The sequence below is a fragment of the Bos indicus genome, chromosome 18, assembly GCF_029378745.1.
Source record: "Bos indicus isolate NIAB-ARS_2022 breed Sahiwal x Tharparkar chromosome 18, NIAB-ARS_B.indTharparkar_mat_pri_1.0, whole genome shotgun sequence".
Classification (NCBI taxonomy): domain Eukaryota; kingdom Metazoa; phylum Chordata; class Mammalia; order Artiodactyla; family Bovidae; genus Bos; species Bos indicus.
In genome coordinates, this window is record NC_091777.1 from 61,752,118 (window position 1) to 61,779,821 (window position 27,704).

Here is a 27,704-nt window from a genome sequence, read left to right on the forward strand (position 1 = left end):
CCCAAAGCAGTTCCAATTTAATGTCAGTCTGCAAACAACACAACAGAAAGCTTCCAGGTTTCAGGATCCTTGGTGAAGAAATGTGTGGAGTCTGAGTTCTCCGATCAGCAAGCCCTTAAAAGACACTTCATCTCTATCCAAGAAGGCAGGGAATAATGACGATAAAAACCTCCCCTGAATTACACAGGACAGCAAGACAGAGACGGTAGGTACTTTGTGCAAAATCGGACCAGCTGAGAGGAGCAGGAGCTTGGATGTGAACCAGCACAGCAAGTTGATTTCAATTAAAAAATCATCATTCTTATCCACTCAGCTTTTACCGATTAAGCAGCTACTGCATGTGCCCGGGACTGTGCTGGAACCTTTTGCTTCTGAAGAAGCAGAAAATTTTGCTTTCTAGGTTCTTTCGCTGATCTAATAATTAATTTGACGTGAGACAAATTAACAAGTTTGATTTGTTATGTGTGAGAGTCCTGAAAACTCTTTCTGCTTAATTTATTTTTCAACTGGAAGATAGTTGCTTTACAATATTGTGCTCGTTTCTGCTATACAACAACTCAACTTAGTCATAATTATATATCCCTTCCCCTTGAGCTTCCCTCCCTTCCCCCAAAGCCACCCCTTTAGGTCATCACAGAGCACTGGGCTGAGCCCCCTGTGTTATACAGCGATTTCCCGTTAGCTCTGTGGTTTACACACAGAGGTGTATGTATGTCAGTGCGACTCTCAATTCGCCCCACCCTCTCTTTCCCCACAAGTCTGTTCTCTGCGTCTGCCCAGTGGGGCTCCCAGGCACAGAGGCCTTTCTGTCCCCCGTTTCTTGTAGGCAAGACTCCGGCCGTGATGACCTTCCATGCGTTCCAAAGGGCAGATTCGCGCAGTTGCTGATGGAGGGAGGAGCAGCCCCAGAACCATCTGAGATTAAAGGGTCCAGAGAAGGTCATCAAGACTGGGAGAGCCTACCACCAAAGACAGTGGATCCCCTGAGATGAGATTAAGGGAGTGCAAGCCCTGCTCACCCCGCAATCTTGTCAGGGACCCCACCTTGGACCCACAGTTGTAAAAGCCCTGATTAAATTCCCTGGGATTGAACACATCACTCTTTCGAGGCCGAAGCCTGGTGTGTCTCCCTTTGCCTGGTAAATGAGAAAGCTCTCCTCTTCTACTCCCCCCACAATTGTCTTGGGGGTTGATTTGGCATCGGTGTACAGAGAGTCTCAGTCTTCGGTAACCGAGGGCAGTCCAGTGTGGAAACAGAGACCAGGAAACTGGCCAAAGGCTACAGAGACCCGGAAGGACTGCCCCGTGTAAACGGTTTACCTGTGTGTCCATGGAGCTCCTCCTCATGGGGCGGGGGACCCCCCCACACCCTTTCCTTCTGGGTGTGTGACTGCCTTGCTTCCGTCTTAACTGAACAAACTGTGTGCTCGCCTGCTTGTTGGGCTGAGTGTCTATAGTACACATTCTACCTGTTCTTGTTTTTACAGCTTTTGCCTTCTTGAGAAATGCATTTTTAAATGAGGGCAAAGGCTGGGGGAACCTTGTTTTGAGCCTCTAGCCCCTGGAGGATGAGCGGCTGCGGCTAGATTTCCTGCCATTCATCCAGGCCCTTCCAAGTCCAATTCCCGGGCAGAGAACGAGGCTCTGGCTTCAAACCACCGCTCACGGCTGACACTCTCTCCGAGATCATTGGTGCTGAAATCTGGGATTTCAAGGTAAACCTCAGGTCATCCTAAACTGTTGGCTGGAGACTTCTGAGTCTCTCTCTCTCTCCATGAGAACTTGCTCTCACTCTCTGTTTTGTTCTCTTTCCAAGACCCACAGGTTTCAGTCTAGATCTGCTCGGTGAAGGAGCCCAAGTTCTGGTTTTTCTCTTTCCTCTCTCCCTCTCTCTCGCTCAGCTAAACTACACCCCCAGCATGTCCGCCGCCTTCATCAGGGTCGCGAGCAAGGTGCTGGGAGCCATAGGTCACCTCCCACCACCTCCAACAAATCGCTCCCTGCTACACCCACATTTTATCCCCCAGGCCCCACTGTCTTCTAACGTATTTCTCCCCGAGCAGCCAGCACAAACACTGCCTTTCTCTAATTTTGTTTTCCTGTGATTTCCTTTCCTACTTTACTCGAGAAGCAAGATTACTTTCTCCCCTAAACTTTATGTCCCCTTCAGTTTTACCCCAGACGCCAGACAAACAGGGTGATAGACTTGGGGTGCTCCTGCTGTTTAATCTCCAACCATGCTCGGTGCCCATAAATCCCCTCTGAAAACCCTCCTGCCTCCAGGCCCTCAGGTCTTCCAGCAAGTCCCCCCTTTCTCCGGGCAAGGGACAGCCTGCTGGGTGGGCCACGTTCCAGCAGACCTCATTGGTGCAAAAGATGTCTCCAAGGAAAGTCTTGGCAGTGCCTCATGGGAGAGACTGGTCCACCAGCGATGTCTGGTCAGGGATCAAAGGTAGAGCAGAGGACACTGAAAATCCCACCAAGCACAGGGTTTGAGGGAAATCCAGAAAACACTCTGAGCCACCATCAGGTGCCCCTTGGGAATGTTTCTGGCTTCCCTGGTAGCTCAAACAGCAAAGAATTTCTCTGAGAGGCAAAGACTCAAGTTCTATCCCTGGATCGGGAAGATCCCATGGAGAAGGGAAAGGCAACCCGCTCCAGTATTCTTGCCTGGAGAATCCCCATGGAGAGAGCAGCCTGGTGGGCTACGGTCCATGGGGTTGCAGAGGGTCAGGCACGACTGCATGACTAACACTAACACTCCTACTAATACAAGGAATGTTTCTGGAACACAGGACTTTATTTCTAAGAGCGCGGTTCTTGGTTGCAGGTTGCTCAACATGGAGAATCCCCTTTCTAAGCCAAAGAGGCTGAGAAAAGGAAAACTAGGCTTTGCTGTAATATTGCCTGGCCTTTATTTAAGTTAGGGCATGAAAAAATTTGGTCTCTTGCTTATAATACTATCCTACAATTAGATCTACATTGCCAAAGTATGGGAACATGGATGGAGGTTAACTCCCCTACATTCTAAACGATCCCCTTCAATCTTCCTCCAAATCTCAGGGGGGAAATCAAGCTTTCCCCACTCCTGCAAGTTCCCTTACTCCTTCAGATTGTTCTGATCTGCCAAATGAAAACAATGGAATACACACACACAGACATATTCACCCATAAACAAAACCCAAACAGTCAAAAACTAAATAAAGTACAAGAGATGGACCCGGCAAGCAAAGGGAACCAAAAATGACAGCCACCAGTGAAAAACAAAATTAACTACAGCACAAACTGGAAAATAAAACCAAATCAAGGTGCCAACTGGGGAATAAAGCAACGGAAACAAAACAAATATGGTGAGAAAAAGAAAGAAGAGGAAGAAGGAAGAAGCAAAGTTAAGTAGAGGTAGACAAAGATTTATGTATATTAAGGAATAGAGACAACAGGAAAATAGCAGTAAGAAAAGCCAAAGAATAAATGTAGAAAAAAATAATAATAAAATTTAAAACTTTAAGAATTTAAAAGGAAAACCCCAAAGAACCACAGAACACCAACATAGAGGCAGAAGTATAAACAGGAAATAAAAAGTGTGATAAAAAAATTCTCCCTGCGGGGTAAAAAATTCTCAAAAACTTAAGTAGATTTAACAGTACTAATAACATCAACTACTACAGCAACAGAGTAGGGGGGAAAAAATCCAGAAGCAACTAGAGAACAAGTCAAAATATAAGAATAATAAATGTTTTCCTTGGATCTTGGCTGTCAGCGTCCTTTCCCTCCCTGGGAGTCTCCATGCACCTCGCCTCCCTGTGAGCCCTCCAACACTGCGCTGGTCTCTGGCCCTGCTGCGTGGGCAGCTCAGATTCTAATCTGGTCCTCTCCTGCCTGTTCTTGCCTCCAAGGTCCACAGCTGCCAGAGCTGGCATGGGTTCTTCTGCGGGAGTGCTCCGTGTCCTTTCATATATTCAGACACAGAGTCTGCCTCCTTGATCAAGTGGATTCAATCTGCAACTTGTGCAGCAGGTGGGAAGGTTCTGAGTTCTCTTCCTTAGCTGCACTGCCCCTGGGTATCAGCTGTAGCTTTGTCTCCACCTCTGCCTGTGAGTCGTCCACAGGGCTTTGTTCCTGAGGCTGCCCTGGAGGCATGGGTCTGCCCCAGGGAGGACGGGGTGAGGGGGGTACAGCTGCTGGGGTGGCAGGGCCTGGAGCACCAGGTGCTCAGCAGAACTGGCAGCTAGGGCCACAGGAAAGGGGCTTTTCTAGCCTCTGGCAGCTCTGCCTCAGTGGGGATACAGCATGGAGGTGGCACAGCTGCTCGGATCACGGGGACCCTGGCAATGCTGGGTACAAAGGGGCTGTTGTCACAGGAGATACGGTGCTATTAGGGCTTTTTCTAGCCTCTGGCAGCAGCTCTGCCCCAGTGAGGATCCAGCATGGAGGTGGAACAGCTGCTCAGATCGTGAGAACTCTGGGAGCTCCGAGTGTGCAGGGACCCCAGCTGTTTCAGCCGAGGGAGCTCTGGCCCTCTCAGGGTGTCATTCTCACTTCTGGCAGCTGCAGTCAGAGCGCCTCTGTGGCTGATCCTTCTCTATTGCTCCCTGCTCCCTCCCCCGTTAAGGCAGTAACAGGCCAGCCTGTCTCTGGGGCCTTCCACTGTCCAGGGCTGACTTGTGGGGACAGAGAGGCCACAGCGATGGCTCCACCGCCTGTGAGTGACTCTGCAGGATCGCCCTGCCTCCACGGCTGCCCGGGTTTCCTGCACAGGCATTTCCTACTGCCACCTCCTCCCTCACGTCCCCTCGGGCTTCTCCCCCGCAGTCAACAGCTGAGCTCACCCCGAATCGCTCCACAATCCCTGCGCTCCAGCTCCCAGCCCTGCACCTTCCAGGAGACTTGCGTCCCTGCATCCCTCTCCCCGGGGAACATATGGCTGCGGCAAGGATTGTCTCAGTGATTCTCATTCCATTCAGACTCTCACATATCAGCTGCTTAACTCTCAGCCTCAAGTGCTTCTCCCTCTGTCCCCTGAACAGTTTCCTCAGCCTCCAAGGGCACCCACGTAGGGACCAGACCCCTGCTTCAGTCCCCCCACCCTCCAAGGGTAGGTCCAGTCCTACTGACTCTCCTCTTTCCCCCCACTTCCTTCACCCTACCGAGTTTTGTGTGGTTCTATATAGTCTTCTCCAGTGGCTCCTGCCTGCTCTCAGCTGCCGTTCTGCAAGATCTCCTGTGTCTGAAGGTGTCTTCCTGATGTATCTCTGGAGAGAGATGAACTCCACACCCACCTGCTCCTCTGCCATCTCATTCCCCCTCATCTAATCAAACTAAGACCCCATTTCCCCAGAGGGACGATCCCTGTGGGACAGCATTTTCTCAGCCAGTCTGCCATTCTTATCTGGGCCAATTTGAGTACTATCTGGTCTAAGTTTTAGCTATAAAACTTTGACTAGAGAAAAGAAAGATGACATTTTATTATGGTGTGGCCACAAAATTCTCTGGACTCCAGAGAAAACTGGCTAAGATAAAACTTTTTGCAATTGGGGGAAACAAACATCAAAAACAACCTCTCTGAACAAAAACAAACGGACAAAAACCTGGTTTTTTTATATCTGCAATTAGACAAAGCTAGCTTTTAAAATACTTTTTTTTTTTTTTTCAGAATTGTGACACTGAGAGAACATGTCCTGCTAGAAGAACAAGACTTTCCCTGTGTCTAAGACCAGTGCTCTCAAGTATGTTACTCTTATTTAATCTAATAATCTCTAATTCCTGAGACTGAAGGGGCAAATGGAAAGGAAGTCTTCTAAACTTTTACTTATTAAAACTGTTGATTATAAACCAGTGAGTTTTATAATACCTGACTCATAACTAAATTTAGAAAATGAAGCTGTATTTTCAATGCATGTATAGACCTCATCACGTTTATCCATTTCTTTGAGGTTGGACATCTGGGTTGCTTCCAACTTTCAGCTATTGTGAATTATGCTGATATGAATATAGGTGTGCAAATATCTCCTTGAGATCCTATTTATAGTTCTTTTGGGTGACCACACAGCAGTGAAATTGCTGGATCATGCGGTAATTCCATTTTTAGATTTTCTAGAAACCCTTACATTCCTACTCACAGCGCTCAAGGGTTTGTCAGCAGCATTTGAGCAAGAAGGAAACATAGGTCCAGAGAAGTATATGACCTGTTCAAAGGCACAGTAGTGTTCAAGGAGCCAAGATTCTAATCAGTGTCCTGGCTCTCTGAATGCTTGCTCTGAACCAAAATGCTAAACTTGGACTTCAGAGTATCAGGGGTGGAAGCCCCCTGGTGGTGACTTGTGGTCACTGGGTCAGCCTAGCCCTGCAGAGCAGTGTAGTGAGGGGACATTTCACACCCCAAAGCAGCAGGAAACAGAGTCCTGTCATTCCTGATTCAGAGTAAAGGTTAGTCCCTCATCCCTCCAGGCAGTTAGTTGGGAGGCCACTCTGCTGTGATGCTTTGACTGAGCTGGGCTTGAGTCTGTCCCTCCCTACAAATTCCATCTCCTTCTGCCCCAAAGCAGAGTCCCTATTCCATGTCACTCTGCAGGCAACAAAACAGGAAGCTACCAGGTTTTAGAATCTTCATCATGGAAACATGTGGAGTCTGTGATTTTGATTACCAAGCCCCTTAGTCACTTCATCCCTATCTAGGATAGAAGGAAACAATCCTAATGACAGTTTTCCCAGTGGTATAGAGAAAAGCAGGTCAAAGATGGTATATAGCACGTGCAATAGCAACAAGCTAATAAATAGCAGAGCTGGATTTGAAATGGCAGAACTGGTTGATTTTGCTTAAAACCAAGAAATCAGGGTTCTTATCCAGTCAGATAATACCCGTTAAGCAGATACTGTGAACCAGGCACTATGCTGAAAGGTTTTGCTTCTGTAGAGGCAGAAATTTCTTTTTCTACACTCTTTGACTTGTCTAATAATTAAATTGACATAAGACAGGCAAACAGGCACTTCCCTGGTGGTTCAGTGGCCAAGACTCCATGCTCCCATTGCAGGGGGCCTGGGTTCGATCCCTGATTGGGGAACTAGACCCCATATGCCGCAACTGAGTTCACCTGCCTCAACAAAAGATCTTGCGTGCTGCAACTAAGACCCAGTGCAGCCAAAAAAAGAAAAAAGACAGATTACGAGATTCAATTTGCTGCATAGGGGAGCCCCATAAAAGTTCTGAGACTCAAAGACATTCAAACAATTGAGGCTCATATCCTCCCCTGACCTAAGGAGAAGGGAGTTGTAGGGATCTGGGGCTTCAAATGGGAGGAAGAGAACCCACAGGAAGATGGAAAGAGAAAATACTTGGAAGATTCTTGAGAGTCCATTGGATGGCAAGGAGATCCAACCAGTCCATCCTAAAGGAAATCCACCCTGAATATGAATTGGAAGGACAGATGCTGGAGCTGAAGCTCCAATACTTTGGCCACCTGATGTGAAGAGCCAACTCACTGGAAAATACCCTGCTTCTGGGAAAGATTGAGGGCAGAAGGAGAGGGGTAAGATAGAGGATGAGATGGTTAGAGGACAACTTCGACTCAATGAAAGTGAGTTTGAGCAAACTGTGGGAGACAGTGAAGGACAGAAGAGCCTCGTGTGCTGCAGTTCTTGGGGTCACAAAGAGTCGGACACAACTGAGTGGCTGAATGACAACAACAACAACAACAAAAACCAAATGCTTGATAAACAAATGTTTGCCACTCCAGACAAATAATCCTTTTAGAAATAAAATGTAGTCTTTGGTAATAGCTCTCTTTCTGGTGTAGGCCCCTTAATCTACATTATTTTGAGCAGTTAAGGGAGAGGCAAGGAGCTTCTCCTGAGTCTGCTGGGTCTTCACTGCCTTCAGCTCAAAACAGTCAACCCGTCAAAGGGGCATATTTGAGAAGATGTATTCTGCTCCCACTAGAAAAGACCCTGATGCTGGGAAAGATTTAAGGCAGGAGGAGAAGGTACAACAGAGGATGAGATGGTTGGATGGCATCACTGACTCGATGGACATGAGTTTGAGTAAGCTCTGAGAGTTGGTGATGGACAGGGAGGCCTGGCATGCTGCAGTCCCTGGGGTTGCAAAGAGTTGGACACGACTGAGCGACTGAACTGATTCTGCTCCCCATCACTTCTCTTTAAACACTCTTGCACATTAAGAGGCTTATTTATGTTTGAAGAAACCTAGGCTCAGAGATGGATAACTTGCCCAGTGTGTCCTTTTACCACCTGCCCCTCATCACTCCAGTACTTCACGGACTTTAACTCCTAGGGTCTAGGACGGATAAGCAATCTGGATGACTCTGTGTCTTGTTTTCTCAGCAGATCATAGCCTCCTCAACTATGTCTAGGATGATGCATCAGTGTGTTCGTCAGTTTGGTCAGAAGCTGGTCCACAGGCGAGGGGCAGACACCATAAAGGAATCTGACGGTCTCAAGATTCATCTGAGTGCCATGGAACTGGTGTTCTTGGGTGTGGGCAGAAACCTGGGAGCCGGCCTGTACATCGTGGTTGGTGCAGTGGCCAAGTACGTAGCTGGACCAGCGATTGTCATCTGCTTCTTGGTGGCCGGCCTGTCTTCTCTGCTGTCGAGGCTCTGCTATGTGGAGTTTGACGCCCGGGTACCACGCTCCTCTTCTGCGTATGTCTGCAGCTACGTCACGATGGGGCAGCTCTGGGCCTTCATCGTTGGCTGGAACATCATACTGTTATTTTTAATTGGTGAGGTGATGGGACCAGGCGACAGGTGTGGGGGAAAGGTGTGGGGGCTAAGGTCAGGAAACTGGGAGATGGGATTGTGGTCTTATTCATGGGCTCTTTGTTACCTGACTTGTTAGGGGAAGTGGGTAACAGTAGCTGGAAAACCCCACAACTTCATTCTATTCAGCTCTCTCCTGCTTTCCTTAAATAATTGGACTAAGAATAAGAAGGAAAGGAAATGGCATGGGTGGGAGGGAGGCGTGTCCCACAGACTCATCACCTCATTATATTGGAGTCTTTGCTCAGCTGTTGCCTTTGAGTGATTTTTTTTGGGGGGGAGGGCTGCCACTTGATATTTTATACCTCATCTTTTAGCCCTCCTTATCCAACTTCCCTGTTTTCTTTCCTTGTGAAACACTGATCTCCTAATGTATTAAATAATGGACCTATTTTGTGAGTCATCACAGTCTGCTCTCACCACCCCATGGAAAAAAATCTTTGAGATTATGTTTTGCCTATTTTTTCCTCCAAAATACATCCATTGGCACTTACTAGGTGTTCAATTTTGTCTGTGAATGTTTGTTCTTCTGCTGCTGCAGCCACTGCGTGTACAGCCAGGGCCTGGATGTACGCCTTTGACAGCCTCATTGGGGACCTCATCTCTCAGGCATTGGAGAGAACTGTCCCTCTGCATATGCCCTACTTCCTGGCCACTTATGCAGACATTTTCGCACTGGGCCTGGTGCTGCTGCTTGCAGGTGAGTCAGGGGTCAGATATAAGATGGGATGAGAGGACTCCCCTGGTGGTCCAGTGGTTAAGAATCCGCCTTGCAATGTGGGGACACAGGTTCGATCCCTGGTCAGGGAGCTAAGACCCCATGTGCCACAGAACAACTATGCCCAACTTCTTAGCCCGCACACTACAACTAGAGAATCTGTGTGTGTGTCTGTGTGTGTGTGTGTAGTTGCTCAGTCACATCCGACCCTTTGGACTATAGTCCAATAGACTCCTTTGTCCGTGGGATTATCCAGGAAAGAACACTGGAGTGGGTTGATTTCCTTCTCCAGGGGATCTTCCTGACCCAGGAAGTGAATCCACATCTCCTGCATTTCCTGCGTTGCAGGCGGATTCTTTATCCACTGATTCCCAAACTTCGATGTTTGGCTCACAACAAAAGATCCCACAGCTAAGACCCAACTCAGCCAAATTACTAACTAAATAAAATACTTTTTAAAAAAAGATGGACTGAGTAGGGTATGGAGGGGGAGCTGAGGTTGGGAAAGACTTGGGGGTGGGGACTAGGACTGGAAAGGACTGTTTGTGCTATGAGAGACATGAAGGCAAGACCTGGACCGTTGTTTCCCACTCTTGGCCCTCTTGACAATTTGAGCCGGTTCATTCCTTGGTAGGAGGGGCTGGTCTGTGCATTTCAGGATGCTTTAAAAAATCATTGTTGGATGCTTAGTGGTCCCTGGCCTTTGCTCACTAGATACCAGTGAAACCCACTCCCCAAATTCTGACAACTGAATGTCTCCAGACCATGCCAAATATTGGGGGAATAAAATTTACTCCCAGGTGAGAATCATTTTCTTCAGTTCCATTCAGTTCAGTTGCTCAGTTGTGTCCAACTCTTTGCAACTCCAGGGACTGCAGCACACCAGGCCTCCCTGTCCATCACCAACTCCCAGAGCTTACTCAAACTCATGTCCTTTGAGTCGGTGATGCCATCCAACCATCTCATCCTCTGTTGTCCATTTCTCCTCCTGCCTTCAATCTTTCCCAGCATCACGGTCTTTTCAAATGAGTCAGCTCTTCGCATCAAGTGGCCAAAGTATTGGAGCTTCAGCTTCAGCATCAGTCCTTCCAATGAATATTTAGGACTGATTTCCTTTAGGATGGACTGATTGGATCTCCTTGCAGTCCAAGGGACTCTCAAGAGTCTTCTCCAACACCATAGTTCAAAAGCATCAACTCTTCGGTGCTCAGCTTTCTTTATAGTCCAACTCTCATATCCATACATGACCACTGGAAAAACCATAGCTTTGTCTAGATGGACCTTTGTTGGCAAAGTAATGTCTCTGCTTTTTAATATGCTGTCTAGGTTGGTCATAACTTTCCTTCCACTGAGTAAACGTCTTTTAATTTCATGGCTGCAGTCACCATCTGCAGTGATTTTGGAGGCCAAAAGCATAAAGTCAGCCACTCTTTCCACTGTTTCCCCATCTATTTGCCATGAAGTGATGGGACCAGATGCCATGATCTTCGTTTTCTGAATGTTGAGCTTTAAGCCAACTTTTTCACTCTCCTCTTTCACTTTCATCAAGAAACTCTTTAGTTCTTCTTCACTTTCTGCCATAAGTGTGGTGTCATCTGCATATCTGAGGTTATTGATATTTCTCCCGGCAATCTTGATTTCAGCTTGTGCTTCCTCCAGCCCAGTGTTTCTCATGATGTACTCTGCATATAAGTTAAATAAGCAGGGTGACAGTATAGAGCCTTGACATACTCCTTTTCCTGTTTGGAACCAATCTCTTGTTCCATGTCCAGTTCTAACTGTTGCTTCCTGACTTGCATACAGGTTTCTCAAGAGGCAAGTCAAGTGGTCTGGTATTCCCATCTCTTTCAGAATTTTCCACAGTTTATTGTCATCCACACAAAGGGTTTGGCATAGTCAATAAAGCAGAAATAGATATTTTTCTGGAACTCTCTTGCTTTTTCAATGATCCAGTGGATGTTGGCAATTTGATCTCTTGTTCCTCTGCCTTTTCACAATACAGCTTGAACATCTGGAAGTTCATGGTTCATGTATTGTTGAAGCCTGGCTTGGAGACTTTTGAGCATTACTTTACTAGCATGTGAGATGAGTGCAATTGTGTGGTAGTTTGAACATTCTTTGGCATTGCCTTTCTTTGGGATTGGAGTGAAAACTGACCTTTTCCAACCCTGTGGAAAACTGCTGAGTTTTTCAAATTTGCCAGCATATTGAGTGCAGACTTTCACAGCATCATCTTTCAGGATTTGGAATAGCTCAACTGGAATTCCATCACCTCCACTAGCTTTGTTCGTAATGATGCTTCCTAAGGCCCACTTGACTTCACATTCCAGGATGTCTGGCTCTAGGTGAGTCATCGTACCATCATGATTATCTGGGTCATGAAGGTCTTTTTTGTATAGTTCTTCTGTGTATTCTTGGCACATCTTCTTAATATTTTCTGCTTCTGTCAGGTCTATACCATTTCTGTCCTTTATTGAGCCCATCTTATCTCTAATTTTCTTGGAGAGATCTCTAGTCTTTCCCATTCTATCGTTTTTTCTCTATTTCTTTGCATTGATCACTGAGGAAGACTTTCTTATCTCTCCTTGCTGTTCTTTGGAACTCTGCATTCAAATGGGTATATCTTTCCTTTTCTCCTTTGCTTTTTGCTTCTCTTTTTTTCACAGCTATTTGTAAGGCCTCTTCAGACAGCCATTTTGCTTTTTTGCATTTCTTTTTCTTGGGGAGACATATTTCCTTCTTTTTTTATTATTATTTATTTATTTTTACTTTACAATATTGTATTGGTTTTGCCATACATCAACATGCATCTGCAACGGGTGTACACGTGTTCCCCATCCCAAACCCCTCTCCCACCTCCCTCCCCATACCATCCCTCTGGGTCATCCCAGTTCACCAGCCCCAAGCTTCCTGTATCCTGCTTCGAACCTAGACTGGCGATTCATTTCTTATATGATATTATACATGTTTTAATGTCCTTATCCCAAATCATCCCCCACCCCCCCCCGCAACAGAGTCCAAAAGACTGTTCTATACATCTGTGTCTCTTTTGCTGTCTCGTATACAGGGTTGTCATTACCATCCTTCTAAATTCCATATATATGCGTTAGTATACTGTACTGGTGTTTTTCTTTCTGGCTTACTTCACTCTGTATAATAGGCTCCAGTTTCATCCACCTCATTAGAACTGATTCAAATGTATTCTTTTTAATGGCTGAGTAATACTCCATTGTGTATATGTACCACAGCTTTCTTATCCATTCATCTGCTGATGGACATCTATTTTGCTTCCATGTCCTGGCTATTATAAACAGTGCTGCAATGAACATTGGGGTACACGTGTTCTTTTCAATTCTGGTTTCCTCAGTGTGTATGCCCAGCAGTGGGATTCCTGGGTCGTATGGCAGTTCTATTTCCAGTTTTTTAAGGAATCTCCACACTGTTCTCCATAATGGCTGTACTAGTTTGCATTCCCACCAACAGTGTAAGAGGGTTCCCTTTTCTCCACATCCTCTCCAGCATTTATTGCTTGTAGACTTTTGGGTCACAGCCATTCTGACTGGCGTGAAATGGTACCTCATTGTGGTTTTGATTTGCATTTCTCTGATAATGAGTGATGTTGAGCATCTTTTCATGTGTTTGTTAGCCATCTGTGTGTCTTCTTTGGAGAAATTTCTATTTAGTTCTTTGACCCATTTTTTGATTGGGTCGTTTATTTTTCTGGAGTTGAGCTGTAGGAGTTGCTTGTATATTTTTGAGATTAGTTGTTTGTCAGTTGCTTCATTTGCTATTATTTTCTCCCATTCTGAAAGCTGTCTTTTCACCTTGCTTATAGTTTCTTTTGTTGTGCAGAAGCTTTTAATTTTAATTAGATCCCATTGTTTATTTTTGCTTTTATTTCCAATATTCTGGGAGGTGGGTCATAGAGGATCCTGCTGTGATGTGTGTTGGAGAGTGTTTTGCCTATGTTCTCCTCCAAGAGTTTTATAGTTTCTGGTCTTACTTTTAGATCTTTAATCCATTTTGAGTTTATTTTTGTGTATGGTGTTAGAAAGTGCTCTAGTTTCATTCTTTTACAAGTGGTTGACCAGTTTTCCCAGCACCACTTGTTAAAGAGATTGTCTTTAATCCATTGGATATTCTTGCCTCTTTTGTCAAAGATATGGTTTCCATAGGTGCGTGGGTTTATCTCTGGCCTTTCTATTTTGTTCCATTGATCTATATTTCTGTCTTTGTGCCAGTACCATACTGTCTTGATGACTGTGGCTTTGTAGTAGAGCCTGAAGTCAGGCAGGTTGATTCCTCCAGTTCCATTCTTCTTTCTCAAGATTGCTTTGGCTATTCAAGGGCTTTTGTATTTCCATACAAATTTTGAAATTATTTGTTCTAGCTCTGTGAAAAATACCGTTGGTAGCTTGATAGGGATTGCATTGAATCTATAGATTGCTTTGGGTAGTGTCCTCATTTTCACTATATTGATTCTTCCAATCCATGAGCATGGTATATTTCTCCATCTATTTGTGTCCTCTTTGATTTCTTTCATCAGTGTTTTATAGTTTTCTATATATAGGTCTTTAGTTTCTTTAGGCAGACTTATTCCTAAGTATTTTATTCTTTTTGTTGCAATGGTGAATGGAATTGTTTCCTTAATTTCTCTTTCTATTTTCTCATTATTAGTGTATAGGAATGCAAGGGATTTCTGTGTGTTGATTTTATATCCTGCAACTTTACTATATTCATTGATTAGCTCTAGTAATTTTCTGGTGGAGTCTTTATGGTTTTCTATGTAGAGGATCATGTCATCTGCAAACAGTGAGAGTTTTACTTCTTCTTTTCCAATTTGGATTCCTTTTATTTCTTTTTCTGCTCTGATTGCTGTGACCAAAACTTGCAAAACTATGTTGAGTACTAGTGGTTGAGAGTGGGCACTCTTGTCTTGTTCCTGACTTTAGGGGAAATGCTTACAATTTTTCCCCATTGAGGATAATGTTTGCTGTGGGTTTGTCATATACAGCTTTTATTATGTTGAGGTATGTTCCTTCTATTCCTGCTTTCTGGAGAGGTTTTATCATAAATGGATATTGAATTTTGTCAAAGGCTTTCTCTGCATCTATTGAGATAATCATATGGCTTTTATTTTTCAACTTGTTAATGTGGTGTATCACATTGATTGATTTGCAGATATTGAAGAATCCTTTCATCCCTGGGATAAAGCCCACTTGGTCATGGTGTATGATATCTTTAACGTGTTGTTGGATTCTGATTGCTAGAATTTTATTAAGGATTTTTGCATCTATGTTCATCAGTGATATTGGCCTGTAGTTTTCTTTTTTTGTGGCATCTTTGTCAGGTTTTGGTATTAGGGTGATGGTGGCCTCATAGAATGAGTTTGGAAGTTTACCTTCCTCTGCAATTTTCTGGAAGAGTTTGAGTAGGATAGGTATTAGCTCTTCTCTAAATTTTTGGTAGAATTCAGCTGTGAAGCCGTCTGGACCTGGGTTTTTATTTGCTGGAAGATTTCTGATTACAGTTTCAATTTCTGTGCTTGTGATGGGTCTGTTAAGATTTTCTATTTCTTCCTGGTTCAGTTTTGGGAAGTTGTACTTTCTAAGAATTTGTCCATTTCTTCCACGTTGTCCATTTTATTGGCATATAATTGCTAATAGTAGTCTCTTATGATCCTTTGTATTTCTGTGTTGTCTGTTGTGATCTCTTCATTTTCATTTCTAATTTTATTGATTTGATTTTTCTCTCTTTGTTTCTTGATGAATCTGGCTAATGGTTTGCCAATTTTATTTATCCTTTCAAAGAACCAGCTTTTGGCTTTGTTGATTTTTGCTATGGTCTCCTTTGTTTCTTTTGCATTTATTTCTGCCCTAATTTTTAAGATTTCTTTCCTTCTACTAACCCTGGGGTCCTTAATTTCTTCTTTTTCTACATGCTTTAGGTGTAGAGTTAGGTTATTTATTTGACTTTTTTCTTGTTTCTTGAGGTATGCCTGTATTGCTATGAACTTTCCCCTTAGCACTGCTTTTACAGTGTCCCACAGGTTTTGGGTTGTTGTGTTTTCATTTTCATTCTTTTCTATGCATATTTTGATTTATTTTTTGATTTCTTCTGTGATTTGTTGGTTATTCAGCAGCATGTTTTTCAGCCTCCATATGTTGGAATTTTAATAGTTTTTCTCCTGTAACTGAGATCTAATCTTACTGCATTGTGGTCAGAAAAGATGCTTGGAATGATTTCAGGTTTTTTGAATTTACCAAGGCTAGATTTATGGCCCAGGATGTGATCTATCCTGGAGAAGTTTCCATGTGCGCTTGAGAAAAAGGTGAAATTCATTGTTTTGGGGTGAAAGGTCCAAAGATATCCATTGAGTCTAACTGGTCTATTATATCATTTAAAGTTTGTGTTTCCTTGTTAATTTTCTGTTTAGTTGATCTATCCATAGGTGTGAGTGGGGTATTAAAGTCTCCCACTATTATTGTGTTATTGTTAATTTCTCCTTTCATACTTGTTAGCATTTGTCTTACACATTGTGGTGCTCCTATGTTGGGTGCATATATATTTATAATTGTTACATCTTCTTCTTGGATTAGTCCTTTGATCATTATGTAATGTCCTTCTTTGTCTCTTTTCACAGCCTTTGTTTTAAAGTCTATTTTATCTGATATGAGTATTGCTACTCCTGCTTTCTTTTGATCTCTATTTGCATGGAATATCTTTTTCCAGCCCTTCACTTTCAGTCTGTATGTGTCCCCTGTTTTGAGGTGGGTCTCTTGTAGACAACATATGTAGCGGTCTTGTTTTTGTATCCATTCAGCCAGTCTTTGTCTTTTGGTTGGGGCATTCAACCCATTTACGTTTAAGGTAATTATTGATAAGTATGATCCAGTTGCCATTTACTTTATTGTTTTGGGTTCGAGTTTATACACCATTTTTGTGTCTCCTGTCTAGAGAATATCCTTTAGCATTTGTTAGAGAGCTGGTTTGGTGGTGCTGAATTCTCTCAGCTTTTGCTGGTCTGTAAAGCTTTTGATTTCTCCTTCATATTTGAATGAGATCCTTGCTGGGTACAGTAATCTGGGCTGTAGGTTATTTTCTTTCATCACTTTAAGTATGTCTTGTCATTCCCTCCTGGCCTGAAGAGTTTCTATTGAAAGGTCAGCTGTTATCCTTATGGGAATCCCCTTGCGTGTTATTTGTTGTTTTCCCTTGCTGCTTTTAATATTTGTTCTTTGTGTTTGATCTTTGTTAATTTGATTAATATGTGTCTTGGGGTGTTTTGCCTTGGGCTTATCCTGTTTGGGACTCTCTAGGTTTCTTGGACTTCGATGATTATTTACTTCCCCATTTTAGGGAAATTTTCAACTATTATCTCCTCAACTATTTTCTCATGGTCTTTCCTTTTGTCTTCTTCTGGGACTCCCATGATTCGAATGTTGTAGCATTTAATATTGTCCTTGAGGTCTCTGAGATTGTCCTCATTTCTTTTAATTCATTTTTTTTCCCTCTCTGATTCATTTATTTCTACCATTCTATCTTCTATTTCACTAATCCTATCTTCTGCCTCCATTATTCTACTATTTGTTGCCTCCAGAGTGTTTTTGATCTCATTTATTGCATTATTCATTATATATTGACTCTTTTTTATTTCTTCTAGGTCCTTGTTAAACCTTTCTTGCATCTTCTCAATCCTTGCCTCCAGGCTATTTATCTGTGATTCCATTTTTATTTCAAGATTTTGGATCATTTTCACTATCATTATTCAGAATTCTTTATCAGGTAGATTCCCTATCTCTTCCTCTTGTTTGGTTTGGTGAGCATTTATCCTGTTCCTTTACCTGCTAGGTATTCCTCTGTCTCTTCATCTTGTTTATATTGCTGAGTTTGGGGTAGCCTTTCTGTATTCTGGCAGTTTGTGGAGTTCTCTTTATTATGGAGTTTCCTCACTGTGGGTGGGGTTGTATAGGTGGCTTGTCAAGGTTTCTTGGTTAGGGAAGCTTGTGTTAGTGTTCTGGTGGGTGGAGCTGGATTTCTTCTCTCTGGAGTGCAATGAAGTGTCTAGTAACAAGTTATGAGATGTCAGTGGATTGGGGGTAACTCTGGGCAGCCTGTATATTGAAGCTCAGGGCTGTGTTCCTGTGTTGCTGGAGAATTTGCGTGGTATGTCTTGCTCTGGAACCTGTTGGCCCTTGGGTGGTGCTTGGTTTCAGTGTAGGTATAGAGGCATTTGATGAGCTCCTATTGCTTAATGTTCCCTGGAGTCAGGTGTTCTATGATCTTAGGATTTGGACTTAAGCCTCCTGCCTCTGGTTTTCAGTCTTATGTTTACAGTAGTCTCAAGACTTCTCCTTCTATACAGCACCATTGATAAAACATCTAGGTTAAAGATGAAAAGTTTCTCCACAGTGAGGGACACCCAGAGAGGTTCACAGAGTTACATGGAAAAGAGAAGAGGGAGGAGGGAGTTAGAGGTGACCCGAATGAGATGAGGTAAAATCAAAAGAAGAGAGAGCAAGCTAGCCAGTAATCACTTCCTTATGTGCGCTCCACAGTCTGGACCACTCAGAGATGTTCATGGAGTTATACAGAGAAGAGAAGAGGGAGAAAGGAGACAGAGGTGGCCAGGAGGATAAAAGGGGGGAATGAAAAGGAGAGAGACAGATCCAGCCAGTAATCAGTTCCCTAAGTGTCCTCCACTGTCTGGAATACACAGAGATTCAGAGAGTTGGGTAGGGAAGAGAAGGGGGAGGGAGGAGACAGAGGTGACCTAGTGGAGAGAAAGGAGAGTCCAAAGAGGGAGACAGCAGTCAAGCCAGTAATCTCGCTCCCAAGTAAAAATAGGTACTGAAGATTGGGTTCTTAAAGGTACAAAATTGATAACAAATACCAAAAAGCAAAGATTAAAATTCTAGAGTAGAGGTTGGATTTTCAAAAATACAATATTAAAGAAAAGAAGAAGAAAAAAAAAAGTCACAAAAGTTATTAAAATATATATATATATGAAGTTTGCTTTAAAAAATAGTCTTTTTTTTTAAGTAATAGTAGGTTATAAAAATGAAAATTAAAGGAGTAATAGAGGACTTAAAATTTTTTAGAAGTCAAAAAAAAAAGAAGAAAAGAAAAAGAAAAGAATGATCATAAAAATATATCTAGAACTTTGTCTGGTGTTGTTGTGGGCAGTGTGGGGTCAGTTCATTTTCGGATAGTTTCTTGGTCTGGCTTATATTTCTCAAGATCTGTAGGCCCCTCCCTATGTAGTTGGTACTAACTACAGGGTTTTAATCTATTGCACCTGTCACTTCCAAGGCAGTTCCCTCGGTTTTAGCTTCTGTTTGCTGGTCTCTTCAGTGTCCGATTCCCGCCCTGATACAAAGGGGCGGTGGTGGACACTTTTTAGGCTCACTTTTTCAGTCGCGCTGTGGGAGGGAGGGACGCTGCAAACAAATAACACTGGTGTGTGCTCGTAGTGTCTCAACCAAACTGGGCCTGCTCCCGCTCACAGCAGGTGCACCCTCCCTGCCCACACAGCTCAGGCTCTAGGTTGCTCCTCCAGGAACCGCCCGAGGCCGGCTCTGGGCTGCATGCACCTCCCAGGTCTAAGCCGCTCTGGTTCAGGCACTCAGGTAGTCCTCAGAGGCTCAGACTCCATTGGGCCTGCGTTTTGTGCCCTTCCCAGCTCCGAGCAGCTCGGGTGATGAGGTGTTTGGCAAGCGCAATCACTGCGACTTACCACCTCTCCCGTCCCTGCCACTTGGTTTTCTGGGTGTACAACCGGCCCACCTTCTCAGGCGGATGACTGTCAGAACCCCAAGAGGTCTAGTAAGCAAAGAAGCCTGCTTGCAGTTTGGTAGATAATGTCTCTCTGGGGCTGAGATTGCCCCCTTCCGGCTCTGGCCGCCTGTCACCCGAGGGGGATGGTCTGCAGCCGGCTAGTTCTGTTCCACCCTTTGTTCTGTGCACGGGCCTGGCAGTGTCTTAGGGCTTTTCACATGGTAGCTATCCCACAGTCTGGTTTGCTAGCCCAAATTAGTTCGCTCTGATTACCCTCGGGGACATCCAGGCCTGATCCTTACTCTAAGCAATGCAGCCCGCACCTCCCTGCCCAGCCCCCACTTGCTAGTGGTGGGCGCAGGCGTCTGCACTGCTTCTCCGCTGGGGGAGTTACTGCTGGGCTTGTAATCTGTGGGTTTTAATTGTTTACTTATTTTTCCTCCCTATTATGTTGCCCTCTGTGCTTCCAAGGCTCGGCACAGACTCGGCAGTGAGAGTGTTTCCTGGTGTTTGGAAACTTCTCTCTTTTTAAGACTCCCTTCCTGGGATGGAGTTCCATCCCTACCTCTTTTGTCTCTCTCTTTTTTTTTTTTTTGTCTTTTATATTTTTCCTACCTCCTTTCGAAGACAATGGGCTGCTTTTCGGGGTGCCTGATGTCCTCTGCCAGCATTCAGAAGTTGTTTTGTAGATTTTACTCAACGTTTAAATATTCTTTTGATGAATTTGTGGGCGAGAAAGTGGTCGCCCTGTCCTATTCCTCCACCATCTTAGGACAGCCCCCATATTTCTTTCTTGATACTGAGACCAAAGATTTTTTTTTTTTTTAATTTCAGGGGAAATTCACATAGCATAAATTTATCATTTTGTTATTTCCCCCAGCTTTACTGAGATATAAATGATATACAGCACAATAAGTTTCAAGTGTACAATGTTGTGTTTTTGGCTGTTCTAGGTCTTCGTTGTTGCTCACAGGTTTTCTCTAGTTGCAGAGAGCATGGGTTATTCTTTGTTGCGATACACAGGCTTCTCATTTTGGCAGCTTCTCATGTTGCAGAGCATGGGCTCTAGAGCTGTGGATCAGTAGTTACAACACATGGGCTTAGCTGTTTTGTGGCACGTGGAATTTCACTGGACCAGGGATGGAACCTGTGTCCCCTACATTGGCTGGCAGACTCCCAACCCTTGGACCACCAGGGAAATCCCACAGTGATGACCTGATAGACCTGCCTATGTGAGATGATCGACACAATAAGAAATGGGCTATTAGGGCCTCCATGGTGGTCCAGTGGCCAAGACTCCTTGCTCCCAGGGCAGGGGACCAAGGTTCCACCTCTGGTCAGGGAACTAAGATCCCACTTGTCACAACTGAGAGTTCACAAGCCACAACTAAAGATTCTGTTATGCCGCAGCAAAGACTCAGCACAGCCAAATATAAATAAAATGAATACTTTAAAAAATCATAAGAAAAGAAATTAACTATCTTAAAAGGGACAATTCGGGGTGCTAGTACATTCACAATGTTGTTCAGCCATCATTTGCATCGAGTTTCAAACATGTTCATCTCCCTTGAAAGACACCCTGTATCCACTGAGTAGTCACGGTCCATCCACCCCACCCCCACAACTGCCAGCCCCCGAGGCTACTCTCTGTCTCTATGGACTTAGTTACTGTGCATGTTTCATACTCCATCTCTCCTACAGTACTACTCGCTCTAGGAGTTCCTGAGTCAGCCCGGGTTTACAGAGTGTTCACGGGCATCAACATTTTGGTTCTCAGCTTCACCATCGTCTCTGGCTTCATTAAGGGAGACCTGCACAACTGGAAGCTTACAAATCAGGACTACACATTGACCACAGCTGTATTCACGTATAGGTTAGGAGCATACCCTTGGTCATATTAATGTGTGTGTGTGTGTATATGTGTAAGGGAGTCAGAGCTGAGAATTTGGCAGGGACTAAAGAGACCAAGGCTGGTGGATCCGGATGGTGGGTTTCCTGGAGTACAGAGCTTGTGGTATTGAGGGAAGAGTCCAGAAGTGATGGCTTAACCCACCTTACCCATATTCTTTCTTGCTTCTTCTCCCACCACAGCTTGGGCCCTCCAGGTGCTGGAGGATTTGTGCCTTTTGACTTTGAGGGGGTTGTCCAAGGAGCAGCTACGTGTTTCTATGCATTTGTCGGTTTTGCTGCCATTACCGCTACAGGTAAGGTGGTAACCGTGTGTCCCATCAGGGTTTGGACAGAGTTTGAGCTGCCGTTGGGCATAGAGGTTGGGAGAAGGTTAGCCTGCTTTTGGAAGCCCAAGAGGGAAGGCAATTCTGTGTTTTCACCCCATGGTATTTTCGTGACCTGCTCCTTCTACCCCTTTTGCAGAGAGAGGAGACCTAAAGCCTCAGCGCTCCATCTCCCTGTTCTCACTCCTCATGTGCTTTTTGGCATATTTTGCTGTCTCAGCGGCACTCACCCTCATGGTGCCCTACTACCAGATTCATCACTACAGCCCCTTGCCCGAGGCTTTTCTCCACGTTGGCTGGGGCCCTGCCAGATATGTCGTGGCTGTTGGTGTCCTCTGTGCTCTTACATCCAGGTCAGTGTCACAGGTTTCTCCCCGTCTACTGTCAGATGCTCATGCACCCCAGCCCCTGGGACTGAGAGACAAGAGGGAAAGACATCTTGCTCCAAACTAGGGAGCGCATGCCCTGGTCTCCCCTGCTTCTTCACATCCTCACACGTGTCTCCACTTTCTCTCCCAGCCTCCTGGGTGACATGTTCCCCATGTCTCGGTTAATCTGTGCAATGGCAGAGGATGGGCTCCTTTTCCGGGCACTTGCCAAGGTCTGTGGTCACAAAGAAATCCCTGTCATGGCCATCATGTCTTCTGGAAGCCTTGCAGGTGAATAAAGAAAACTCAATTCTTCTTTGATCCATTTCCCTTAAGTGCAGTTCCCGTGGTTTCTTAATCCCAACCCTGCCGTTTTTGCTCCCCCATTCTAGGGATCATGGCATTACTCTTTGAGTTCAGCGACATTGCAAACCTCATGGCAGTTGCGTCTCTGCTTGCTTACTCCATGGTGTCTTTCTCGGTCCTTGTTCTCAGGTGAGACCCCACTACACCTTGATCGGGGGGCTTGGGGTCATGGGGATGATGGGGAGGTCATCCTGGTCTGTGTCATACTGCCTTCTGATTGTTCAAGAGAAGAAAGAAGTGGAATAGACAATCTTATGTTGTGTGAATAGTGGCTGATGTTAATATTGCCTTTAAACCTCTAATTCAGGTACCAGCCAGACCAGAATTTAAGTAAGAATGAGAAAATGGAAGAAGAAACTGAGATGGAACCTGTAGTTGAAGGAAGTCTTTTGGAATCTGAACCTGAAGCAGGAATCTCAAACATTCTAAAGAGTCTGTGGTTCCCTACCAGCACCATCCCCACGTGGAAATCTGGCCAGATTGTCTCTGGATGTGCCTTCCTGCTTGGTGAGCAGTGGGGTTTCCCTTTATTCATGTTCTGAAATTAACAGGATGGAGTGAGAGTGTGTATTTTGTCAGTTGAGGAGTCTGGGGGATATCATGGCCCTTCCTGATGTTGGTGGTTTCAGGAAGGGGTGTGACCCGAGGTCCTGACGTCTGTCTTCCTGGTCCAGCCTGTTCTCCTCCTCCTTGACCCTTGCAGTTCTCCTGCTGACCATCCTGAGCCGGATCCTGGCCCAGTGGCCCAGCCAGGTGTTCTCTGGAGACCCCGGGCTCACAACAGTGGCTGTGCTGCTGCTGCTCATCACTGGGGTCATGGTCATCATCTGGAGGCAGCCCCAGAGCCCCAGTCCTCTTACGTTCAGGGTATGTGACCTATGTGTTCAAACTGTCCACCTTTCGTGAAGCAGGTCTGCATGCTTTGAGGTCTAAACATCCTTTGCTGGACCAGAGAAGAAGAGGAGTTGCTGAAACCTATGGACTCTTCCCTGATCCACACTCAGTGCTTTACAAACCAGGCTCAATAGGCACTGAGCACACAGCCTGAATTGGACTGAACTTGTCCCACGCATGTTGCATAGGGTCTCCTTTTCAGACGTCTAGGGTGTGTTCAGGGATGAACTGACTCTGCCCACAGGTCCCTGCTCTGCCTGTCCTCCCACTGGTGAGCATCTTTCTGAACATTTACCTGATGATGCAGATGACCTCTGGGACCTGGGCCCTCTTTGGCCTCTGGAATGTGATTGGTGAGTGACTTTCTGGGGTGAAGAGGCTTCTTGAGTGACTGAACCCAATTCTCTTCTAACCACCTCCCCCCTATACTGTGTCAGATGCCATAATAGGAGGCTTACTAGGCATTCATAAATGAGGAGAGCCCCTGTTTTTCTTCTGTCTCATTTCCCTACTAGGATTTGCCATATACTTTGGATATGGGATCCGACACAGTTGAAGGAGAACACAGCCACAGCCACAGCCACCGACCTCCATCTCCCAGACTCCGGACTGAAACACCCCTAATGATGAAGCATCTTAGCCACAGGAAATAGATGCTGTGTGGAACCCCTCCATATACTGGAGGTATCTGCTGGTTCAAGGTGCACTTTGAGCCTCTATGGACCGTGAAAATGGAAAGCATTTAGTGCCCTATATTTATTGCCAGTGGATGCAATGACTTTGCTATTGTATAATTTTTAAGTAAACATTTTAAAGCCTAATATGCATACAGAAAATTGCATGATTCATAGGTGTGTAGTAAGATTAATCTTCACAAAGAAAGTACTATGATGTTACTGACAACTAGAGGAAGAAATAAAATATTAGCATAGGCTTCATTGCACGACAGCATGTGGAAGCTTCTGGTTCAGGGATCCAACTGCATTTTCAGGTGGATTATTTACCCCTGGACTCAGCAGGAAAGTTTATAGTCAGACTTTAAATATGACTTGCGAAGTCTCTTTTAATATGTAGTTGTGATTTCACTCTGATGAAAGTGTTTCCAAAAGTGTTACCTCTTCAAGATCTATAGAGAGGGCTTTCTAAAATTGAATTAAAATTAATTAGGTAAACAGATGTTGTTATTAACAGTAAGCTGTTGCCACACTGGAGTATGGTTTTCTCTGTCTGTTAAGACAACAATGTTTTCTTGGAGTGCTGCTTTTGATAACAGACTGTGTGAACTCTTTGGGTCTAAGTGATTTGTATTTGCTTTTGAGATCTTTCATTACTTTGGTTGAGAAAATAAGGAGTATTTCACAGTGATCTCTGAAGATTATGGCACATGTAGATAAAGTTCATTCTGCTTCTACAAAACTTAACTTTTATTGTCAGAATTTTGCTACCTTGATATCCTTGTAGCATAGCAACTGAAAGTGAAAGTGTTAGTCTTAGTCTTGTCTGACTTTGAGACCCCATAGACTGTAGCCCGCCAGGTTCCTTTGTCCACGGGATTCTCCAGGCAAGAATACTGGAGTGGGCTGCCATTTCCTTCTCTAGGGGATCTTCCAAACCCAGGGATTGAACATGAGTCTCCTGCATTGCAGGCAGGTTTTTACCGTCTGAGCTACCAGTTAAGAACATGGCAACAGTCTACTTCTAATTGAGGGGATTTAAAATGGGTAAACAATGGCTGTTGATTAAACATTCAGGGCTCTGAGACACTGGAGAGGACTGCCTGGCTTTTCCTGGCTCCCTGGCAAATCTCATTTTATATGATGGGTTTAAGCCTTTCCTGGCGGCGGGATTGATGCCTTCACAATGAAAAGAATATTGTAAAAAAAAAAAAAAAATCAATGTTTTCCACTTGGGGTATGCTTTCCACAATATCCAGTAGTCAAGGTACTCACCTCACTGGACAAATCATACCAGCCTTAACAAAAACCTAACAAACTTCTTGAAACTCTCACTATCACTGTCATCCTTAATCATCAGTCCAGGTCAACAGAACTAATAGAAAAACTGGACTCAAATGTAACAGAAATTAATTACACAGCATTAAATGAACTGCTGGGCTTCCCTGGTGGCTCAGATGGTAAGAACCTGTCTTCAATGCAGGAGACTTGAGCTTGATCCCTGGGTCTGGAAGATCCCCTGGAGGAGGAAATGGTACCCCACTCCAGTACTCTTGCCTAGAAAATCACATGGACGGAGGAGCCTGGTAGGCTGCAGTCCATGGGGTCATGAAGAGTCAGACACAACTGAGTGACTTCACTTTCACTTTTCACTTTCATGCATTAGAGAAGGAAATCGCAACCCACTCCAGTGTTCTTGCCTGGAGAATCCCAGGGATGGGGGAGCCTGGTGAGCTGCCGTCTATGGGGTAGCACAGAGTCGGACACAACTGAAGCAACTTAGCAGCAGCAGCAGCAGCAGAGTGACTAATACCTACAAATGAAATGCTAAATATGATTATAATTTTATGACTTTTGTCTGACATATTATGATTGTCTTCTAATTACTATTTTTTCAGACATAAAGCAGCGGTTATCCTGAAGCTACGTATGATTTACAACACTTCGGTAATTTACACCTATTTAAAAAAAAATAAGCAGGGTGATAATAAAAAAAAGAAAGAAAAAAAAAAACATTTTTCTTTTGTCTCAGGCTGGTCGCTTCAGAAATCAGATTATGAACAGCCTTAATGGGTAAATGAAATGGACTATCTGCGGACACGTGCAGGAATTTCAAAATATTTTGGGGATCTCTAGTAGAAAGAAATCCACTTAGAGAAATCTGATGGCAGATCTTTGACTTGGCTTTTTGACCATGAGAAGTCTTTTGGGAATTTAGAGACTCTTGAGGAGTTATACCAGAGATGGTGTGAAGGAACCTACGTGTTCAATGAACCTGAAATCAGCCATGTCTATGGGTTCAAATCCAGCTCCACTACATACCAGCTTGTCCGATTTTGCACAAAATGCACACCACCTTTGTCTTCCTTTCCTGAACGATACAGGAAAATAGTTATCATTATTCCCTCCTCTCCTTGACAGGTGTGATTATTTAAGAGACTTGGTGGTTAGAGAGCTTGGATCACAGGTTTACGCCAAGGGTCCTGAACCTGAGGCCTTCCTGTTTCACTGCTTGCTGAACGAAATGAAAATCTGGTTTTGGTCAAAATGAGATGGAATTTGTAGGGAGGGACAGACTCTAGCACAGCTCTGTCAAAGCGTCGAACCAGAGTGGCCTCCCAAGTGAGACAGGAGATACATGGGTCAAGGCTCGGCATTTCTCAACAGCCTCCTGTCTACCTTTCCTGGGGAAGGAGGAGGGTGGGCTCTATGCTGGATATTTACAATCAGCCTCCTGTTCACACTTTAAGACTGAAATAACAGGAAGAGAGTAAATAGCTGCACGTTGCCTCCTGGGAACACTTTAAGACTACAATTATAGCATGGCTTAACACTGATTAAAAGGTCATGAGGTCACATATTTTCCACGCTTGGGGCAAAGGAGACACTGCACGTGCACAGAAAGGTTCCTTGGGAGTTAAAAAGAGGGAGTGTCACCCCCTAATAGGAGACGGATGCTAAGGACCTCCTTCATATGGCTCTGGACTAGAATCCATCTTGGAAGAAATGTTGCACAGGAGTTTTAGGGAGGGTCCTAGGGCAGGTCAGGTGTGGAAAAAGAAACCAGATAATTGAACAAAGTCAAACAAACCTGGAGGAGCTGACCTGTATGAATGATTTACCTGCTTTTTATGGGGCTCCTCCTCACTAGAGGGGACCCCCACACCCTTTCTCTCCAGGTGTGTAACTGCCTCGCTTCTGTCTTAAATAAACTGTTTCTCTGTGTGTTCCCCTGCTTGTTGTGTCTCTAATAATAAACTGCTTTTGTCATTTTAATTTTTTTAAATGGTGTTTGCCTGTGTGAAAACACATTTTTCAGTGGGGGCAGAAGTAAGGGGAATCTTGTTTCTAGCCTCTAGCCCCTGGTGGATGAGCGGCTGGGATTGCTGGTTTTCATCCAGGCTTCCCAGGTCCAATTCCTGAGCAGAGAACGTAGACTTCGCTTCAAGCCACCGCTTGCTCAGGGCTGTCTCTCTCTCCCTGAGATCAACCCCACTTGGTTACAGAAGATGGGATGAGCAAATGATTGATTGACAAATGTTTGCCTCTCTTCACTGACATCTTTCTAAGACAAGAAGTTCTCTCTGGTAGTAGCTCTCTTCCTGACATAGGCACCGTAAACTGAATTATTTTGATCAGTTGAGAGAGAGGCAAGGAATTTTTCTTGAGGCTGCAGCCCATAGGGCCTGAATCGCCTTCAGCTCATGGACAGAGGAGCCTGGTGGGCTATAGTCCATACAGTCGCAAAGAGTTGGACACAACTTAGTGACTTAGAATGCACGCACGTACAAGACAGTCTACCCACCAAGTGGCGCATTTTAGAGTGACATGGTCTCCTCTGCCTTGCTTCTCTTCAAACAACCCTTCCAGTAACTTTGAAACATATAAAGAGTTTCATT

At 44.5% G+C, this 27,704-nt stretch overlaps 1 protein-coding gene across 4 annotated transcripts; it reads left to right on the plus strand.

Annotated features, from left to right (window-relative positions):
- Positions 1-11: 11 nt before the first annotated feature.
- On the plus strand, positions 12-27,081 carry LOC109572917 (cationic amino acid transporter 3-like). Of its 4 annotated transcripts, none has more exons than XM_070771679.1 (14): positions 12-1,715; positions 3,897-4,017; positions 5,654-5,726; positions 8,338-8,737; positions 9,316-9,474; positions 20,971-21,142; positions 21,361-21,473; positions 21,643-21,856; positions 22,023-22,162; positions 22,264-22,366; positions 22,545-22,744; positions 22,941-23,104; positions 23,376-23,484; positions 23,647-27,081. In XM_070771679.1, exons 4-14 carry the CDS (start codon positions 8,359-8,361, stop codon positions 23,685-23,687), a joined length of 1,794 nt encoding a protein of 597 aa, XP_070627780.1. In that variant the 5' UTR covers positions 12-1,715; positions 3,897-4,017; positions 5,654-5,726; positions 8,338-8,358; the 3' UTR covers positions 23,688-27,081. The 4 variants fall into 4 exon arrangements, with proteins under 4 accessions (XP_070627780.1, XP_070627781.1, XP_070627782.1 ...); XM_070771680.1 differs by having other exon boundaries at positions 8,341-8,737; XM_070771681.1 differs by lacking the exon at positions 3,897-4,017.
- The last annotated feature ends 623 nt before the right edge of the window (positions 27,082-27,704 follow it).

Coding starts and splice junctions, on each gene's coding strand:
- LOC109572917 (XM_070771679.1), top strand. CDS start 8,359: ATGTCTAGGATGATGCATCAGTGTGTTCGTCAGTTTGGTCAGAAGCTG. Junction 21,474..21,642: donor TGCTGCCATTACCGCTACAG/GTAAGGTGGTAA, acceptor CCCCTTTTGCAG/AGAGAGGAGACCTAAAGCCT. Junction 22,367..22,544: donor TTCTCGGTCCTTGTTCTCAG/GTGAGACCCCAC, acceptor CCTCTAATTCAG/GTACCAGCCAGACCAGAATT.